At 45.1% G+C, this 21,340-nt stretch overlaps 1 protein-coding gene across 1 annotated transcript in view; it reads left to right on the forward strand.

Annotated features, from left to right (window-relative positions):
* The window catches only part of LOC107117157 (engulfment and cell motility protein 1), a 346,435-nt gene that overhangs the window by 188,591 nt on the left and 136,504 nt on the right, over positions 1 to 21,340 (forward strand). The window contains exons 8-13 of the mRNA XM_015419223.1: positions 1,125 to 1,224; positions 3,726 to 3,877; positions 5,104 to 5,182; positions 8,698 to 8,748; positions 11,402 to 11,524; positions 13,769 to 13,900. Of these exons, the coding sequence (XP_015274709.1) occupies positions 1,125 to 1,224; positions 3,726 to 3,877; positions 5,104 to 5,182; positions 8,698 to 8,748; positions 11,402 to 11,524; positions 13,769 to 13,900 (637 nt within the window). The remainder of the gene's footprint in view (positions 1 to 1,124; positions 1,225 to 3,725; positions 3,878 to 5,103; positions 5,183 to 8,697; positions 8,749 to 11,401; positions 11,525 to 13,768; positions 13,901 to 21,340) is intronic.

Below are 21,340 nucleotides of genomic sequence, written 5' to 3' on the forward strand. Positions count from 1 at the left end.
CCTCGCCGGTCTCCCTCCCCCGCTGCCACCGCCGCTGGGCCTCACCGGTCGCTCGCTCCCTTCCCCCCGCACTGAAGCCAGGTAGGTCTTTTAGTTTTGGGGGGATATTTAAATATTTTTAAAGTTTTCAGATTTTTGTGCACACCTGGGGACCGTCCCACGTGTGCACAAAAATCTCCCTGCCCCCCAGGGCCCCCCGATGTGCGGATTTAAGCATCCGCACACCAGGGGGCGACTTGAGAATTAGATATATAGATAGTGACCACTGAGGAAGGCCCTTAGGGGCCGAAACGCGTTTGGTCTTCAGTTGTAAATTATTTACCCATCACATGTATGTATAAACCTTTATAGTCTGATCTTAGACAAAGTAATTTTTATTCAGGAGAGTTTTAACATGTGTACACCTTAATAAATATTTGTACTTTTATATATACGATTTAGCTCATTTCTTTTTAACCAGGATTCAAGGTAATCTCATGTGTTTTCCCATCGCCTACACAAACCTTCCCTTCCCTGGATTTTGCCAGGATTTAGAAAACCACTCCAAAGCCTAACTTCACAAGCCCTAGATATTGCCAGTACTATTGTGAGCCTTAACTACAGCCAACCCTGCTCAGGCGTAACCATGGTTAAAGCTGACATAAACCGTGATGATGTCCAATGAGGGGAATTAGTTCTGGAGATGGGAGTGGCAGGAGAAGGGGATGTGCAGTCCTATAGTTTGTCTCTCCCTTTGGAAATATTTGCTCTGAAGCAGGAAGCTTTTTAAACATCGGTTGATGTGTCATTTGGAAGGAACATCATTTGATTCATTTCTGTCTGCTGCGCTCTCTTTCAGCGGGTGGGGCTGAAATCCAGTGTGGGTGATTTTTCTTGGGCATTGCATGGGTCGTCTTCTCCTCACAGAATGTGGGCATGTCCTTAAATGTTTTCATCAGGTGACGAGGCTTTGGCACCTGTGCAGAGTCACAGGGAACCTTCTCTGCTGCGCAGTCCTCCTTGTCTTCTGCTTCTGCCTCCTCTTGCATATCCTTGCTTGATTGTTCCTTTCCCCTCCTGAAAGATTCCCTGTGACTTCCCCCCACCCCATTACTTGTAATGGTGCTGCTTCCTGTCTCTTCCAGCTTTGGGGATATGTTGTCCTTCACGCTGACCGCATTTGTCGAGCTGATGGATCATGGAATAGTATCCTGGGACACGTTCTCTGTGGCTTTCATAAAAAAGGTATGCTTAGGAGGAGGAGGAGATTGGATTTATACCCCGTCCTTCACTACCCAAAGGAGTCTCAGAGCGGCTTACAAACTCCTTTTCCCTTCCCCTCCCCACAACAGACACCCTGTGAGGTAGGCGGGGCTGAGAGGGCTCTGACAGAAACTGCCCTTTCAAGGACAGCTCTTGTCAGAACTATGGCTTGCCCAAGGTCATCCAACAGCTGCGAGTGGAGGAGTGGGGAATCAAACCCGGTTCTCCCAGATCAGAGTCCGCGCACTTAACCACTGCAACAAACCAAACCACTACACCAAACTGCCATTAGACACCACCCAATGTAAGTAGATACCAGCTGTGGCAAACCTGGACAGCTTTCACTAATGCATTTGATTTGCTCAGCCCTCCTTTCTTGTTCCTGCTGTCCTCTTGGGGCCCTGCATGAAACACTCTTCGAGGCTTAGGAAGACTGGTCATGGGAAGAAGAAGAGATTGGATTTATACCCCGCCCTTCACTACCCAAAGGTGTCTCAGAATGGCTTACAAACTCCTTTCTCTTCCCCTCCCCACAACAGACACCTGTGAGGTAGGCGGGGCTGAGAGGGCTCTGACAGAAACTGCTCTTTTTCAAGGACAGCTCTTGTCAGAACTATGGCTTGCCCAAGGTCATCCAGCAGCTGCGAGTGGAGGAGTGGGGGATCAAACCCGGTTCTCCCAGGTTAGAGTCCACGCACTTAACCACCACACCAAACTGGCTCTCACAGTTTGCTTAGGCATTTGAGTATGCATTTGAGTAGAACCACAGCACCCATAGAACCACAGCACCCATTACAAATATCAAAGAGTCTTTGTGATGACTTGACCCAAATGCAACCATTCGAGGCAGTGCTGACTCTTGCATTATCCCATGCTCTGTGGATTGTGCACCAGCCACCAGAATGTTAAGGACATAAGTGCAGCTGTGCTGGATCAGTATCCATCCAGTCCAGTATCCTGTTTCACACGGTGGCTAACTAGGTGCACCAGAAGTCCTACAAGGAAGGCATGGAGGCCAAAGCTTCCCATTGCTGTCCCCTGCCCCAGCACAGGTATTCAGAGGACTGCTGTCTCTGTACGTAGCTAGTCATCATAACTCATAGCTCATCTCCATTTGGCTCATTTGGCTAATACCTCTGCTACAATCAGCTAAACTAGTGGCCATCACGGCACTCTGTGGCCGCTCATCCCCCAGATTCTCCCCAAGCATAATTTTTAAATCTCTTGCCCTCCACTTGTCTTTTCCCTAAACTAAAAGTATCTTTTCTTCAGCTTTTCCTCATAGAATAGGTGTTGTCATGCCTTTTGGGTTGCCATTTTCTGCTCCCTTTCCCGGCAGTACAATATCACAAGGGCATCATAATTCTGGGTGTTTTGTTTTCCAACCCCTTTCCTAATAATCCATAGCATAGAACTTGTCTTTTCACCGATGGCACACTCCGACTTGACAGCTTCTTTGAGTTGTCCACCACACCCAGTTGCCGCTACTGTTGTCTGGTGTCACTGGGATAAGTCACCACCTAATGGAGTTTTCTAGCATGCTGCACCTGATGGTTCTAAAGGATGGGTTGGCTCTTTGATATTAAGAACCCTGTCAAGCTGTGGGTTGTAACGCTGTGTTTGGTTGTGGGAAATTCAAGGTGGCTTCTGCACTAGAACCCCTTTGGGCTGCAGAGGCATTGCTGTTCACGAGCAACCAGAAGTAAAATTAAAACAGCGATTCCACATGACACGAAAGCCTCTGTGGTGTAGTGTATATGGGGTTGGACTAGGAGACCTAGGTTTGAATCCTTTCTCTGCCATGGAAGATTGCTGGATGACCTTGGGCCAGTCACACAAACACACTATTATGGGGTCAACAGTGGGAGGGCTTCTAATGACCTGGCCCCACTGGTGGACCTCCTGATGGCACCTGGTATTTCTGGCCACTGTGTGACAGAGTGTTGGACTGGATGGGCCTTTGGCCTGATCCAACATTGGCGTCTCTTATGTTCTTATGTTCTCCCTTCCTCTCCCTCTCCCTCTGTAGCTCACCTTATAGGGGATAAAGTGAAGGAGGGGAGAATGATGTTTTAAGCCTCTTTGGGTTCTCATGGGAGAGAAAAGCAGGATATAAATATCTAAAGTATAATGCTTATTATGTCAACCACATGTAAGTCTTTAGAGTACAGGCCTATGGGCAAGGTCATTTGACTCTGAATGTATGAACAGTTGCTGATGTAAAGCTTAATGGCCTCAAACCCTGAGACACTTTCAGCTACCCCTAAAAACAGTTTGTTTGTTTGTTTATTTATTATTTTCGATTTATATCCCGCCTTTCGTGTTATATGTTAACTATGGTTAGCAAAAAAAACCCCAAAGTGTGTTACCATCCAACCATTTAAAACTCGACTTTATCATTGCTGTTACTCCTACAACCTATTTGTTTTTCTGGAATGTTGCCACCTTATCCAACAATAGCTTTGTGCCTAATTTATTCATAGATTGCAAGCTATGTGAACAAATTTGCTACAGACATTGCTATTTTGCAACGATCGTTGGCCATCTTGGAGTCAATGGTGCTGAACAGTCACGACCTGTATCATAAAGTGGCCCAGGAAATTACCATCGGCCAGTTGATCCCACATCTCCAAGGGTGAGTAGCGTCTTGTGATATTGACTCCCACTAATATTTCAGTCTGGGAATCATTTTTAATCACGTTTAATGCAGGCATTGGGGAATACATAGCTTAATTGTTTTGCGACCTCGGTCAGTTCTGCACCTGGTAAAAAAAAAAAAATGAGCTGCCAAACATTCTAGCTGAGAAACCGGCATGCAACCATAGCTTCTGGGAAACCGCTCTGAGAACTGGCAAGATCTCCTCTCAACAACGCTCTCACTCCGGGCCAAAATTTAGCCAGGATCCTCTGCATGTGAAGGGGTGGTGTGTAGCTCATCATAGGACGAGAGCTGGAAGAAGGCAAGTGACTGAGCGGCAGGAAAGAAGAGGAGAAGCCAGCCTCGCGTTCTCTGCTGTATCCTATCCAGAGCAGATCAGCTGGTAGTTCTCTGTGGTATTGCTCCCTCTTGGAGTGTATTCAGTGACTCTCCCGTCTTAGCAGCATTGCTCCTGTGACTGATGCTTGGGTTCAGCCGAGGATCTCACTGGGAGGCCTTCAGCAAATCCAGTTGTCATCACGGAATGTTTGGAACGACAAATCGGACAGCCTCATGTAGGCTGCGATGATCTCCTTGGAAGAATGAGGAGATCTAAGTGTGATCTAAAGGCGAAAATCAGGCAGCTTGAATGTTAAAAATTAAGAAGCTTTGTATTGATTTAGGAGGTGGGTTCTTCAGAAGTGCTGCCGGGTCACTGCCTCCCAACCTCTGCTCCTTCAGTGCATACCTGTGTTAACATTCTTATGTTCAGTTAAGTCTGGCTGTAGATCAGATGCATCTATGTGACAGGAGCTGACAGCTCTGAGTGACTGAAGAGCTGGCTCTAATTAGCCATGACTCAGCATTGGACCTGATTGGTCAAAGTACAGTGATGTACATTGTAACCCATCTTCTTGTGAATATCTGGTGTCTGCATAAGCATTTTGTCGGTCTGTGTAATATATTGGTGAAGGCTTGTGTGAATAAACTGTAAATAGCTTTTACACTAAGCCTCTAAGACTCAAGTCTTATTTGATGCTCTTACACCCATGCACTGTCTGCAGTGGGCTAGCACCGCAAAACATCAACAACCTGTGGGTTAGTCTTCCTGTTTCTGTTCGTAGTCCTTGCAAATCTGCTTTATACTGTGCATTAAAAAAAAAAGTCTGATACTTGATTTGCGTGTTTTTAGTTTATTGTTTTAAAATTATCTCCCGATGCAGGGCTGATCAAGAAATCCAAACGTACACCACGGCGGTAATAAATGCACTTTTCCTTAAAGCGCCTGATGACAAGAGGCAGGTGAGTTCTTGGTGCTCAGATAGAGCCCCCTGGCCTTTTACAGCGTGGAGCAGGTCTCTTTAGTAAAAATACAAGAAACACTACAATACAAATGTGATGAGAACTAAGGGACATAAAAGGAACAAGACAGTTTGAGTACAAGCGCGAGACCTTTGGGGATGGTATAGAGGTGTTGCCTCAGCATTCTGCCTGCAGTAGGCACCTGTGGAAGGTAAACACAATCTAGCATGTATTCATTCGCAGGTTTCAGAGTTTGGAGATGAACAATGCAGAGCTTGTTTCGTTTGTCCCCAACACGGCCTTCTGTGTTAAATTGGTAGTATTCAGACTCCACAAAGCTGAAGATTAGTGGATATCCAAAGATCTCCTATTGGAACATCATTTGGTGAGCAAGGATATCCCTGATCTAGGTCTGTAGTCTTTTGGCCAGCGGGTCCTGTCAATTTGACCTTTTTACTCCTGTCGCTCACTTTCTCCAGAAGAACGATCTCTGGAATGGGTGGCGGTTTTTAAAACAGGTGAAGGTTGCAGGTCTCTGTGTTGCAGCTAGTGCAGAACGATTCCCAGATCAACAGCTAGGTAATACATTTTTATGAGGGTCAAACAAAATAGCATCAAAGAATAAGGGCAAGCTTTGAAATCCCCCAGAACTCTTCATCAGGCTGTGTATTAAGGACAAAAAGGGGGAGGGGGAGGAAGAAGAAGCCTCCTGCTGCCGGTGACGGCAAAGCCCAAAGTCTCCTGTGGTCTCCCTCCTTTTGTAGCTGTGCTTTCTTTGTTTGACTGTGAACCGAGACTGTGGGCTGCAATCGTTGTCCATTATTTTGTTTGGTCCTAATAAAAAAAAAGATTGCACTCCTGTTGTTTTTGGAGCTATTCCTAAGCAACCGCGTTTGCACGTGGGGCAAAGATTGCAGACAAAGCTTTAGTTTTACTTACTCGGGCAGTTGGAGATTGACCTGTTTTCCGTGAAAGCTGGCTATGGAAAGTTGCGCTGCCCCCACCCCTCTGTGTATGGAGTCAACTTCTGGTGAAGTACATGCAGCTGTATAGATCCCTTGCTGATTCTGTCACATTTCTCTGATCTGTGTATTAAAGTTTCCATCCGTTGCTTGTAAAAAAAAATAATCCTGCAAAACAATGAACCCTGCTTGGGCACTGCTGATGGTTTGGGTTTTTTTTTTTTGTTTGTTTTGCTAAGTTTGTATTGAGGGCTTCCTCTTTTCCCCTGGTTTATCTTTTGAATGAAAACATTTCAGGGAAGATGTGCATGGGAAATAGACTCAGTTAAAATTTTAAAGTGTATTTACCTCCACAATAGAAAGCTTCTCTGTAGGTTTGACAACTGGGGGGGGGAGGGGAGGGGGGAGTTCTCCCAGAATTACAGTTGATCTCCAGACTACAGAGATCAGTCCCCCCCCCCCCGAGGGGAAAGGGGCTTCTTCAGAAGGTGGGCTCTGGCCTCACGCCCCTGCTGAGTTCCCTCCCCTTCCCAAAATTTGCCCTTCCTTGGCTGTGGCCCCAAATCTCCAGGTATCCCCCAACCTGAAGCTGGCGACTCTGCCTCAATAAACTTATTTAGGAAATCTGTGTGCCGCCTCTCTTGAGAACCTGCTCAAAATGAACAAAAACACCACAAAACCATAAAGCAGCGTAAACGGAGTGACAATTAACAAACCGCGAAAAACTCATCCAGGATGTCAGTCATTCTAAAACATTTAACTATCTAAAATGAGCCCTGTAAAACAGTTCCCCAACTAGAATGAGACTGTAAAAAAAAAAATATTAAAAGATCAAACCCCTTAATGAACAGGCTGGATAAAAGAAATGTTTTGGACTGGTCCCTGAAAGAGAACGGAGTAGGTGCCAGTCATACCTCAGGGAAGGACATGAGCAGTGTTCCCTCTAAGCTGAGTTAGTGTGAGCTAGCTCACAGTTCTTTAGACTCCAGCTCACACATTTTTGTCTAAGCTCAGGAAGGATGGCTCCAGAGCAAACTAATTTATGCAGTAGCCAAATCACTTGCTCACAACTTTAATGCCAGTAGCTCACAAAGTAGAATTTTTGCTCACAAGACTCCATGTCTTAGAGGGAACATTGGACATGAGCATTCCATATGTGAGGTGCCACTACTGAAAAAGCCCTGTCTGTGCTTGTTAGCCATATCGCCTTTGTAGGCAGGCAGCACAGAGAGCAGGGTTTGAGAGGCGGCTCTTTTTTATATATATATTTGTTTACATATTTACCGTTTACTAACTGCTAACTGACTTCTGTTCCTCTGTGGACACTGAGGAACCAGATTACTAATTGTCAATAGGACAATTGTAGCTAGCCCCACCCCAACATCATGCCAGCGCTCTATAATCCAGTTGACCATTCATACTGAGTTAAAGAATGCTACGTTGGGTTTCTCTTCGTAGTTCTTGAAAAGGTTTTCCTGAGTATCTGTAGTTGTGGATTTTGCTCTGGAGTTCACATTACTTGCCTTAACTGAGATCTCCTACAGATTAATATAATGCAGAGAGGATGATCAGGCAGAGGGTTGGAAAACTGCTCGTATGAAGAAGCTCACATGCTAACTAACTTCTGTTCCTCTGTGGATAATGCGGAACCAGTGCTTGGATATAAAGAAAGGGGCTGCAGGTTGGGCATGACCCGTGTTGGCTTCATTTCGTTCATCGGTTTTGAGAAATGGGCTCCACCCAACTAGAAGTAACCTACAATGGTTGCCCATGCACAAACATTATTTTAAAAAAAACTTCATGAAAATGTAGAACAGTACCAAAAAAAGGGTAGAGATTGTCCGATGGGATAACCTGCTAGTTGGGTGGGTAGGAGAGGGTTGAGGGGAGTGAAACATTGCGTGGTGGTGGTGGTGGTGGGGAGAAAACAAGTGATTTGGGAGGCTTCAGGAGTAGGGGGTACCAGGTGATAAACCAGAGCAAGAGGGGAGGGAGGAAGGGTGGGATTTCCTCTCCCCGTGAGACCTCGTGGGTCCCCTTGTACTATACTTTTTGTTATGTAGTGTCAGTGAGAGTGTGCTGTGAAAGGGGAAGATGAGAACTAGAGCCACTAGCTCTTTCTGACCTAAAACCTTCTGCCAACTTCATTACACTTATGGAAACCACATCAGCTGTGCGTTGGCCTCACTTTTAAAAAATATACCATGACTTTTTGCCAGCACTTTCCACAAAACAATTTGACTTTGCCAATAGTTTGCTCTTCAGTTCTGTCCATGCTCTTTGGAAGTAAACTGCATTTTGTAATGTAGGTTTTCTTTTTTAAAATAACCTGCACAGAACTGTAACAAGTAGTAATTCACGGTGCCAAAGAAGCGTATTCTAGTACAAACCACCTTCCTTTAGGATATGTCATCAGTCAGCCTCTTTGATTTAAGTCCTAGAGAAGAAATGTGGAATATAGCACTAAGAAGGAATCATGGCAATATATTGATTTTGTTTTACTGGCTTTTACAAACTTTCCCCGTCTGAACTATTCCTTTTTCTATAAATTAGGAGATGGCAAATATTTTAGCACAGAAGCAGCTTCGATCAATCATCTTGCAAGTGAGTATTTTCGTCGCATTCATTTGTGGCAAGATAAAGCTCCAGTCTTACATGTCACAGTCGAACTAACTCTCTATTCCTTTGTGCGATGTAATTATGGACATTTCCATGTGGACTGGGTTAGTGCAGGCCTGAACAGCCTGTGACCTACCAAGTGAAATGCAGCCCACTAGACACATCTTGTGGTCAATAAGGAGCTTCTCAGTCCCTTTGCTTTTGAGGTCTGAGCCAGGTAGCAAAAGCAAGAGGCCTTATTGGGTGGGGTCCTTTTAACCTGATGGGTCAACTTTTGCAGCCCTCCACTAGAGGATCAGAAAGACAGAACAGAGGGAAAGGAGAAGAAGAAAACCAGACTTATTCAGTTCAGGATAATATTAGAAAAGGAAGTGTAAGGGATGTCAAAGGATTTAATTGGGCATGATTATGAAATCTCATTCAGCTGCATTTAGTAATTGAATATGGCTCTATCTGCATCCCTCACTGGGCTGCATTTTAGATTGAAATCTAGTCTGGTCAGGGTTTGTACCTTTTGGAACCCATTCTCAGTTTTAACTTGATATATCTGCATTGTTATCAGAAGTTGCGTGAGGACATGTTTCCATATTGCAGGGATTGCTGGATAATGCAGGGGCCATTCCTAGGACTTTCAGTAAGGCTCCCTAGTATCTACCAACCATGGGGGGGGATTAATTCTGTTGGTGGGCACTTCTGCAACCTTGAATTTCAGAGATCAAAGGAAAAGCACACCCATAAGTGTTTCTAAGGTTCCCCTGGTATCTCTCACATGTAGACACTGTAAAAAAGTTTTTTTTAATGTCCACAGGTGCACATTTCCTGGATAAAATAATATCATATTAGAGAATTTACCAACAAAGTTTCTCCTGTATGGGCCCCTTTAACACAGAGAATCATTAAGATCATAGTAAAGAAACTTAATATGTGTTTTCTGGAGATCCTGGGACTGTGGACGTGCCTACCAAAGGACCTTAACAGTCTTTTCCCCCTGCTGTGCACACCCAGCAGTCACTGAAGAACCTTAGCGAAGCCTTAGGGGAGCTTGTCCAGTAATCCCAAAATTACAGGATTGTGGAAGTGCAGTTTTAATAATGTCCCCAATCTTCATTGAGGAAAACAATGAGAAGGGGGACACTCTGGGGGGATATTAGGTAAAAGGTAAAGGTTTCCCTTGCTTGAAAGCCAGTCCAATCCGACTCCAGGCTCATCTCTGTTTCCAAGCCGAAGAGCCAGCGCTGTCCGAAGACGTTTCCGTGGTCCTGTGGCCAGCATGGCTAAACACCAAGGCGCACGGGACGCTGTTACCTTCCCACTGAAGGGGTACCTCTTTATCTACTTGCAATTTCATGCTTTCCAGCTGCTAGGTTGGGATATTAATTCACTCTAAATACATTAGCTGGATCTTTGTGTATCACAATGAATTTACTTGATTAACTGGGACATTTTTTCCCTTATCCCTCCTCTTTAGAAGCTTACTTCTGTATTTCCATGTGCTTCTAAGTTTTACCGCGTCTTGACACCCAATAGAAAGTGAGTGCTTTCTGGGAAGGGGCTAAATAGTGATTTCACCAGCTGTTGATGAAAGAATGCCTCACAACAAGAGAATGTGTAAGAGGGGGTGTCTTTTCCTTGCTCACAATCGACTTGTAAATTGTAAATTGTAAACTGAAGACTTGGATTGGCCTGTCAAGCAAAGTAGGCTTCTGCCTGGTTTTGAACATGTTAAAACTTTCCCATCAAACACTAAAGCACATTCATTGTGATTTGTTGGCTGTGTTTAAGGGAGTTCAGCTTTTAAACTGTTTTCCATGTATGGAGCAAGAACACATCTGCAGAGGATCGGACTGCAGGAAGAGTCAGATCTGACACCCTTCCTCCACCCCCTGGCCTCAGAATGTTCATTATGTCAGCAGCAGGAACAGAGTCTGCCCTAGTGTCCATTTGCATTTCCCCCCTTAATGCGCATGTCATTCCCAGGCCACCTTATGCAGGTGCTTCAAAGGCAGATTTACTTTGATGGTAATGTTCGCCTTATATTCCCAGACACCGATGTTGGTTGTGTAAAAATGTGGGCAAGGAGTACTTACTCCCCAGACCTTCTTAAAGGTAAAGGTTCCCTTGCTTGAAAGCCAGTCGAGTCCGACTCTAGGGTTGCGGTGCTCATCTCCGTTTCAAAGCCGAAGAGCCAGCGCTGTCCGAAGACGTTTCCGTGGTCATGTGGCCGGCATGACTAAACACCAAGGTGCACGGAACGCTGTTACCTTCCCACCGAAGTGGTACCTATTTATCTACTTGCAATTTCTTGCTTTCGAACTGCTAGGTTGGCAGGAGCTGGAACTGGAGATGGGAGCTCACTCCATCATGTGGCACACTCGGGTCTCGAACTGCTGAACTACCGACCTTCCACAGCCTGCAGTTCAGCGTCTTAACCACTTGAGCCACCGCAGCTCCTCAGACCTTCTTAAGAACTGACAATATCTAGCATCCCAAACCGAAGTAGTCATTTCTAGCACTCGTGTGCTTTCCCCCAGCCCAATCCGTGATGTGTAGAAACACAAAGAGAAGTTCGGTGGGTGAATGGGGTGGTGCACGTGGATGAAAGCGTTCCCAATTTATTTTGTCCGCCGTCCTCTTTCAGCACGTCATCAGAGCTCAGAGGGCCATCAATAACGAAATGGCACATCAGCTGTACGTGCTGCAAGTGCTCACCTTTAACCTACTGGAAGACAGAATGATGACCAAAATGGACCCTCAAGATCAGGTAAGAAAACAATGTCTTGGCACAGCACAACACTTTATAAGAGCAGGGGGGGGAATACTTTTAATCTCCAGGTTTCCTTCTGACGAACAGAGCATTGACTCTTGAAAGATCATACCCCTGGAAATCTTGTTTGTTTCCAAGGTGCTGCTGAACTCAAATCAACTGTTCTAAGGCAGACCAACATGGCTAACCCACCTGTAACTGTTTTCAGGGGTTCACTCTGTTATGCCTGAAAGGGCTCTACTGGTAGCAGGAGCTCCTTTGCATATTAGGCCACACACCCCTAGTGTAGCCAATCCTCCAAGAGCTTACAGTAGCCCCAGTAAGAAGAGCTCTGTAAGCTCTTGGAGGATTGGCTACACTAGGGGTGCGTGGCCTAATATGCAAAGGAGCTCCTGCTACCAGTAGAGCCCTGGATAATACAGTGTGAGATCTTGTAGCATGTGAATAATGTGCACTTCCTATACAGTCTGATCAGAGTTAGTCACCTTTTATTTTGTTTCTCATTCTCGTACTGTGATGGTGCATAATGTAGTTCTGCTGAAACGAAGGGGTTCTGGCCCTGGGAGGTATATCTCATAGCAAGCAAATGTTATGCCCATTTGCAAAGCCCCTTTCTTGATTTTCCTTTTTAAAATTAAAATTAATCAGTCTTCCTTCAGTGGCCTTACAAGTGTAATTGGACGGAGAAAGGATTTTTGCATTATCCGTATTTGTGAAGAGCGTTCTCAACACTGACTAGCAGTACTGAACCCAGTGATCTGCATTTTGTTGTGTTGATTGTGGCTTGTTGTGGAGAGGACGGTGTGGAAATGGCTTTGCACGGTACGTAGAAGTGGTCGTAGAGGAAGTGCAGAGATTCCCACATCCTGGCCCTCCCTGGCCCTAAGGAAGTCAGGTTGATGGTAACCAGGATGAGGGCTTTTTCGTTTGCAGCTCCGTCCTACTGGAACGAGCTCCCTGCCGAGATCAGGGCCCTGCGGGACTTGTCACAGTACCGCAGGGCTGTGAAAACAGAACTTTTCAGGCAGGCGTTCCAATAGGAGCGACATTTTATCAGCTGCGCCCTGTAGTGATCTAATGCGGCGGTACTGCCGAATGTGTCCTTAAATTGCACCTTAGTTCTATCGCCATCTAATGAATGTTTTAATGAATGTTTTATATTGATTGCTGTGTTTTAATTGATGTTTAATAATCTATTATGAATGTTGCAATGTGAACCCTAATGGTTGTGTGAGTGTATATGAGTATGCTTGTGTGAGTGTATATGAGTATGCTTGTGTGAGTGTATATGAGTATGCTTGTGTGAGTGTATATGAGTATGCTTGTGTGAGTGTATATGAGTATGCTTGTGTGAGTGTATATGAGTATGCTTGTAGATCACCAAATGATTGCACCTTAATTTCATTGTACTATGTACAATGACAATAAAGTATATTATTATAATTATTATACTGCTTGCCAGTTCTTGGAAGCCGCCCTGAGCCTGCCTAGCAGGGCGGGCGGGGTAAAAGTGAAACAAATAAATAATAAATAAATATTCTCTCAAGTTTAAAAGGTGAACCTGGGTGTTTCCCATGCAGTGAGGCATACGAGGTCCAAATGCATGTGGGGTATCATCAAGGGAGTGATGACTTTGTTTCCTTTTCACGTGTCCACTGGGTCCACAAAACATTTAGAGTTTTGCTTTGCAATGTCCGATGCTGCTTTTATGACACAATGTTGAGAGATCACGACTTAGCTGGTACCTTGCGATACAGTATTAGTGGATCTCTGGTGGACTGGGATGCAGTAGGTTTATGGGAGGGATCCAAAAGGAGAAAGGACTTGCTGAGTCGGGAAGAACTGAAGGATATTCAGGGGACAGGGAATGTCACAGGGGAATGGGGGATACTGACAAGAAGAAGTAGGCAATTTAAAGAAATTTGGGGATTATAAAGCAGAATGCACGGAATGCAAGTAAAATGTTATATATGCTGACCTGGATAGCCCAGGCTAGCCTGATCGCATCGGTTCACTCCTAGTTAGTACTTGACGGGAGACCACTACAGAAATAGGACAGTTACACAGAGCCAAGCAATGGCAGACCACCTCTTGCCTTGAAAACCCTACGGGGGTCTTTAAAAGTCAGCTTGCGACTTGACAGTAGAAAATAATATCAAATGTGGACACAGAGTGGCAGTATAGTATTCAGAATGACTCATGGTCTTTGTTTACAACGTGACTTTTTAAAAATCCCACCAGGCTCAGAGGGATATCATATTTGAGCTCCGAAGAATCGCTTTTGATGCAGAATTGGAGCCCAACAGCGGCGGCGGCAATGTCGAGAAACGCAAATCCATGTATACCCGGGATTACAAAAAGCTTGGCTTCATTGTAAGTATCCAGGTTTAATTGTAGTATTGTTCTGACCTTTTGGCCTATGCTATTGTCTACGTGATAATGTTCCCTCTAAGCTCCACAGGGTGGTGAGCAGAAATTCTACCTCTTGAGCGGAAACAAATAGCAGCATTAACGTTGTGAGCGAGTCTCCTTGTGAGCGAGTCTACATTTGGCTATCATGTAAATTAGTTTTTTAGAAGATTACTTCCATGACCTTGTAAAAATCTCAGAATAAATTCCTTTAAATATATTTTTAGAATAATGCATACAAAACATACGGACATTAAATATAAACTACTAGCTGTATGACAAGTCACATGTATAGCTTTACTTCTGTTTGCTTTTAATATTTCATTTGACTGTCGCATACATTAGGGGGTTTTTTCTACTACCGTAACTTTGTAAAAAGCTCTAAATGCATTCTTTTAGAAGATATTTTAGGAAAGATTTAATCCTTAAACATTACAAGTGGAAACAGAATTAAGTCAAATTCCATTTAAAAGGCCACCAGAATCTTTCTGGGCAGTCTTGCAGACTTCACAAAGAGACAGAGAGAGGAGAGAGGGAGGGGAATGGGTTTCCATAAATGAAGCACAAAGAAAGCCAAATCCCCTTCCTCCATCCCCCTCCCATGGGCTGAATCCTTTGCCCCTTCCTTCACCAGCTTACAGTTGCTATGTCCCCCCTGGCTGGGGGGGGGGGATGGAGGACTAGGTTGCCAGATCAAGGTTGGGAAACTCCAGGAGGTTTCAGGATGGTGACCTCAGGCAGGGACCTCAGGGGGGTAGAATGCCATAAAGTCCACCCTCCAATGCATCTGTTTTCTCCAGGGGAACTGATCTCTATAGTCTGCAGATGAGATGTTCCAGGGGATCCCCAGGTCCCACCTGGAGGCTGGCATCCCTACCCCATGCAGGAAGTGCCATGGGTGGTTTTGGCCCTTGCTGCACAGCTTTCAGCAGCTTTGCATGGGCCTGCTGGAGGTCCCTCCCAGCTGCGGGGCCAGGCTGCATGCTTCCCTTCTCCCTCCCCCCCCCCGCCTGCTGGAGGACCTTAGAATGGCAAATGCAGGCTGGGCGCTCCTTCCCACCTCCCCCCCCCACGGGATCGTCGGGGCCAGGCCGCACACTCTCCTCCTCCCCCCATCAAGCCTGCTGGAGGACGAGTGCAGGCTGAGTGCTCCTTCCCGCCTCCCCCTCCCACGGGCTCATCCGGGCCAAACCGCATGCTCCCCTCCTTCCCCGTCGAGCCTGCTGGAGGCCCTTGGAGGGTGAGCACAGGCCACGTGTCCCCTCCCGCTGGAGGTCCCTGCCAGCTACCGGGGCTATGCTTCACACATACCCCTCCCCTGGCAGTCTCCCCACAGCCCAAGCCCATCCGCTACCTACCCCAGCTGGCTGATGCTTCGAGGTGACGTTCTTCAGGAGCAGTCAGCCGGGAAGAGGCTTGGAAGAGCTGCACGGGAAACTGCAGCCTGGTAGAAGCAAGCAAGGGGGCAGCTCCTATTTCAGGCCAGTAGGCAAGCACACGGGAGCGACCTCCAGTGCCCCCTTTGCCGGCAGGCTGGCCAAGTGGGAGGGCGGGGCATCCCAGAGGAATCTCCCGTGCGTAGAGGAGGAGGAGCTGTGTGTCCACTGGGAGAAATCCCTGCGCGATTGCGCACAAATGCATGCTACAGGGAACTGTGGTGATACCATACTTTTCTAGGTTCATTCTGTACACTTGGATATTTAGTTAAACTCTTGCTAAATCCCTTTAGGAATTCAATTAGTCATATGCAGGGATGTTTAAACAACCAACCCATGAAGTTTTCCTTCATGTGTCTTGGAGGACTCATTTATGACTCTTATTTTTAGGCTGCTGAATGCTGTTTTATACTGTTTTGATACCCCAGCTTGCCTTTATGGTGTTTCATTAATGACAATTTTTACGTTGTTATTTTGATGATATTTTTGGAGAGCTGCTTTGAGCAGGTCTCTGGGGAGGTGGCATTATACATTTTCAAAATAAATATGTACGTTCAAATTCTTGCAAGGGTGATTCATTTCATCGGGATGTGCATTGAACGCAGAAGCCTGTCCCCTCTCCCCCCACCCCCCACAGGGACTGAAACAAGAAATAGGAAACAATCAGATAAAAGGAAGATCCCAGATAATTGTTGCTACCAGCTCAACTACTCTATCTGTGTCTGATCTCAAATGTGCCAAGGAAGGGCCAACATAGCTCAGTGAATGTAAAATTAACAAAAAAACCCCACCCCTCACAGGCAGCTCCAAAATGGGGGAAAAACTCCCCCTGGGCTGTTTCGAGCTCAGGAAAATGGCTTGAGAGAGAAGGCAGGAGTCCCTCCTCCCTCCACACCCTGGTTCCAGGTCAAATGAGTCCCCTGCAGACTTCTGAAAAGCCATTCCCTGCAGCTTCTGTTTCAGACCCGACTCATTGAAAACTGTAATTGTATAGTTGTATCCCAAAGTCTCTATGCATCTACTTGTAAGTACTGGGGAAGGTCTCTTGACCTTCCTTTACATCTCCCTTTCCTTTGGGGCTATTCAGAGGGCACGTAAGCCATCCTTTTTTCTTTGACTGAGTGTGCTACCGGGCACAGTCTATCCTGTTTGCATGCATACTGGTTTCGAGGGTATTTTTTTACGTTTAAGGAAGTTCTCTGTGATGGGAGTTCTGCGAACTTGTGTTGTTTAGTAACACTGTCACTGCTCTAGCACAATATGATATATTGTTCCTCTGGCAGATATTTGAATCCAGATCTTCCAAACTTAAGTGGCTGTTCACGGGATTACACTGATTATCCATTGCATTGTACTGATCATATAAGATCCCACTGACAGTACCATCACTGCTGGGTTTCTAGAGGGCAAGTGGTTGGAAAGGGTGGAATTGAGCAAGGAGATGTAGTGAAGGTGTATCTTTTGCTTTAAATCCTTTAGGATGTGGTTTCTGCCATATTCTCTTAGAAGAGCATAGCTGGATCCTGAATTACTGGGAGTACTATAGCTGTGTGCTCTAGTAACTCCTTCCCAACTGGTCTAGCCAGTTACAGTGATCTCAAAATATACGTATGTGTATATGCCACTTCCCCACCCATGTGCGGACCTCAAAATGGCTAAGAAATGTTATTTAAAGCATGTAATAAAACTAAATTAAAGTATATGGCAAAATCCAAATCTCACATGAATCCATAAAACCTCACGGAACTCTAGGTTTTTTAGTATTTTATATATGTTGCGAGCCACCTTGAGCTCCTTAAGGCAGAGGGCAGCTAATGTACGTTTTAAATAAAATAAATATAGTTCACTACTCTGGTCCTAAAAGAAATCAACCCTGACTGTTCCCTGGAAGGCCAGATAATGAAACTGAAGCTCAAATACTTTGGCCACCCAATGAGAAGGGAGCACTCACTGGAGAAGACCCTGGTGCTGGGAAAGATTGAAGGTCAAAGAAGATGGGGACGGCAAAGGATGAGATGGTTAGACAGTGTCATAGATGCAACGAACATGAAATTGAGCAAACTTCAGAGGACGGTGGAAGACTGGAGGGCCTGCTGTGCTCTGGTCCATGGGGTCACGAAGAGTCGGACTCGACTGTGCGACTGAACAACAACAACACTCTCAGTTCAAAGGTCTTTTAGAATAAGTTCTATTTTTTTCTACAAGAGAATTCCACTTCGAATGTAGCTATTGATAAAGCCCTCCTGGGTTTGTTGCCACTCCATCTTCACCTCAGGCTGGTTCTCCTAGGAAAGCACGGTGCTTTGCCATCAGAACTCAGGTAGACTGATACAGTGCAGGAGACTCAACTACTGAACTCCCATTGGGAGTGTAATGTCACCAAATGGGATGTCTGTACTGGTAAAAGACACCTGTTCCTTGGGAGGAAAGTGATGGCGAACCTAAACAGCATGATTAAAAGCAGAGACATCACCCTGCCAACAAAAGTCCGCATGGTCAAAGCAATGGTATTCCCAGTAGTCATGTATGGCTGCGAGAGTTGGACTATATGGAAGGCCGAGCACCGAAGAATAGATTCTTTTGAACTATGGTGCTGGAGAAGACTCTTGAGAGTCCCTTGGACTGCAAGAAGATCAAATTAGTCAATCCTAAAATAAATCAACCCTGATTGTTCCCTGGAAGGCCAGATAATGAAACTGAAGCTCAAATACTTTGGCCACCAAATGAGAAGGGAGCACTCACTGGAGAAGACCCTGATGCTGGGAAAGATTGAAGGTCAAAGAAGACGGGGACGGCAAAGGATGAGATGGTTGGACAGTGTCATAGATGCAACGAACATGAAATTGAGCCAACTTCAGAGGACGGCGGAAGACAGGAGGGCCTGGCGTGATCTGGTCCATGGGGTCGCGAAGAGTCGGACTCGACTGTGCGACTGAACAACAACTGGTAAGCTTATCACAATGAGAATGAAACATTTTTGTTACTGGGTTTGTATTCCTCCAACAGGAATCTTTTAGCCTCTTTTAGCCTCTTCCCTCTCTAAATTTGATGAGGCTTACATTTCTAATTTCAGCTTAGGAAAGCTACCCTTTGCAGTGAAAAATGTTCACAAGGCTTTGGGCTCGGGAGTGTCAGAACTGGTACAACAGGGCACCACCAGAAAGTTACCTACTCCTTCTGGTTTAAAAGAACATTATTTTCATTTGTTTAATGGCATCTACTGGCACTGGCGTCTAACCATTTAAGTTCATTTCTTCTACAATAACCGCTTAGCCACTGTTGATTAACTGCTTCTACTGGAATGGAAAAACCTCAAGGAAGAGATATCCTTAGAGCAATACATGAAGCCAGATTCTTTTATATGGATCGGATTAGTTGCAGTTAATTAAGCAGCAAATTAGGACACAGGCTCTAAGGAGGAAACGTTCAGCAAGACGTCTGGGGCAGCCGCTCTGCACGGCAGGCATATTTAATCATTCTGGATCCGATCACTCTCAGGTCATTAATCTGAACAAGCTTTCTAGAGTTCCCCTGGTCCCCTGATTTTGAACATTTGGTGTGGCTGATAACAGCTGTTTGTTAAACAACGTGTTGAGTCTTTCTGTCCAGGAGCAGTGGAAATATACCAGTGGCTTATAGATGTTGGCCAATGACGGTGCTTGCTTCCTTGTTTCAGGAATTTGGAGGGTTTAGAAAGTCAAGTTGATGTGGGTTGATATTTGATTTGTTTTGGTCGCTTTCTTGGTAGTTTTCCTGTGACCTTTCTAATAATAGCAGTCATCTGTTGAGTAATCGACTTGGACATTTTTAGTGGTCAAAGCAGGACAAACACAGATCTCGTATACTTCAGTATGCAGCTTCTCCAGATACATTTGCAATTTTTTTTCTTTTTGCTGATAATCTCAGATGGGTAGCCCTGTTAATTTATGGCAGCAAAATAAACGTCCCTGCATAAAGGGAAAGTTACAAGCATACGATCATATTATGGAATGTGTTGATCCCGAAAGCTCACAGCTCCTTATCTCTTGTCCCTTTGCCCAGGTAGCTTCTCACGATGAACTCAGGACATCAGCAGATGTTTCTGCCTTGTGCAATTAGCCTGATACCTGGGTTCCCAACCTCTAGCCAGGAGAACAGTGAATTCATTCAGGTTTGCCACGCAGATGTCTGCACTGCTCTCCTACATCAGTGTGTCTTCTTGGCGCCTAGAATCATAGAGTTGGAAGGATCCAGCAGGGTCATCTAGTCCAACCTCCTGCGCAATGCAGGAAATCCATGGCTACCCCCCCCCTCTCACAGTGACCCCTGTCTATGACTGTACAAATGCAGACACACACCCCTTTTAGGATGCCAAAACGGACTGTCTCGGAAGTCAGTCAGCCAGGTATGCTTGTTGTGGTCGCTTGGAGACATGCATTTCTGGAAGAGAAGCAGGGGGTTGGGTGGAGGGCTGAGAGCGACAGCACTTCCCAGAGGTGGAAGATGAGAGTAGGAATGTGGAAGATGAGAGTTCAGCTGTGGCATCCAGCTTTGCTTTTCAGAGCGTGAAGGGAAAAAGCTATGCGAGAGGACGTCACCGGAGGAAGAACCATGCAAGAGCTTCCCCCTGGCGGTGGGTGCCACTTGTTTTCAGGTGGGAGGAGAGGAGAGTGTGCGGTGGGCTCCCTCTGGTGACCTGGAGAGAGGAGGTGGGTGAAGGACAGGCCCCTTGCCCTGATCTCCTCATTCCTCAGGCCCTTTCTTTCTTTCTTTCTTTCTTTCTTTCTTTCTTTCTTTCTTTCTTTCTTTCTTTCTTTCAAAAATTATTTATCATTTTTCCAATTAATTATCCTTTACAAACATTCTTTCTTCCAATAACTTGAGTCTTATTTAAGGTTACATACATTCATTCTTTTATACATTTGAGTCTACATTTTCCCATATACCATAAATCCATTGATACATTCTTTCCCACCTTTTATTGAACACACTTCCATCTTTCCCTTGAAGGCTTATGGTTAGTTTCTCCATTTCCGCTACTTCCATCAACTTAAATATTATTTCTTCTCTTTTTGGGAATCTATCTTTTCCCCAGTATTTGGCCATTAATATTCTAGCGGTGGTCACTATATATGTTAAGAAGTGTTTGTCGTTTTGCTTGTAATCCTCTGGTATTATGTTTAGTAGGGCTATTTCCGGAGTTAAAACCACTTTTAACTTCATAATATCCATGATAAGTCTTTGTATCATCTTCCAATACTTCTCTACTCTTTCACATCGCCACCACATATGGAAAAAAGTCCCTATATTATTTTTTTTACATTTTCAACATATTTTAGACATTGATGGGTGACATTTCGCAGACAAGATACCTCAGGCCCTTTCTTAATGAGAAGCCTGCTCAACTGCCGTTGCTTTAGGATTTTTTTTTAAAGCTTTTTTAAAAGTTGGGGGGAATCGGCAGGTGTTGAAGGGCCCTGTGCTGTCTTAAAGGGGGAAAGATGCTTTTTCTACTTCTCTCCCGCCCCAAAGCTGCTTTGAGCTACAAGGAAAGGGAATCTCTAAATATTTTAATAAATAAATAAAAATAAATGCCACTTGATGCCTCGTGGGCGTGACCAGATCACTTTCTGGAAAAGGCTGACTAATGTGGACAGAATCTCAGTAAACTTTTAAAACCATTATAAGCAATCCCTATTACATTCCCCTCTCAAGGTCCTGCGTTTTGGGGGTGTGTGTGTGCATCTGTTGTCATGCTAGAGTTCAGAGACTGAAGCGTGATGTTAACAATTTTGGATAGCAAAGTTCTCCCCTCTGCTATTCTTGAGGGGAGATATAAGAAAATCCCTTATGCAATTAGATATTGCGGATGCAATAAGAGAGAAATAGAAGCAGTTGAGCATGTACTTCTACATTGTAATTTGCTAAACGACATTCGAGCGAAATTTCTGGAAGTCCCCCTTAGCAAGGTAGCATGCCAACCGGATGG

Source organism: Gekko japonicus, unplaced genomic scaffold (genome assembly GCF_001447785.1).
Source record: "Gekko japonicus isolate JY-2015 unplaced genomic scaffold, Gekko_japonicus_V1.1 scaffold190, whole genome shotgun sequence".
Taxonomy (NCBI): domain Eukaryota; kingdom Metazoa; phylum Chordata; class Lepidosauria; order Squamata; family Gekkonidae; genus Gekko; species Gekko japonicus.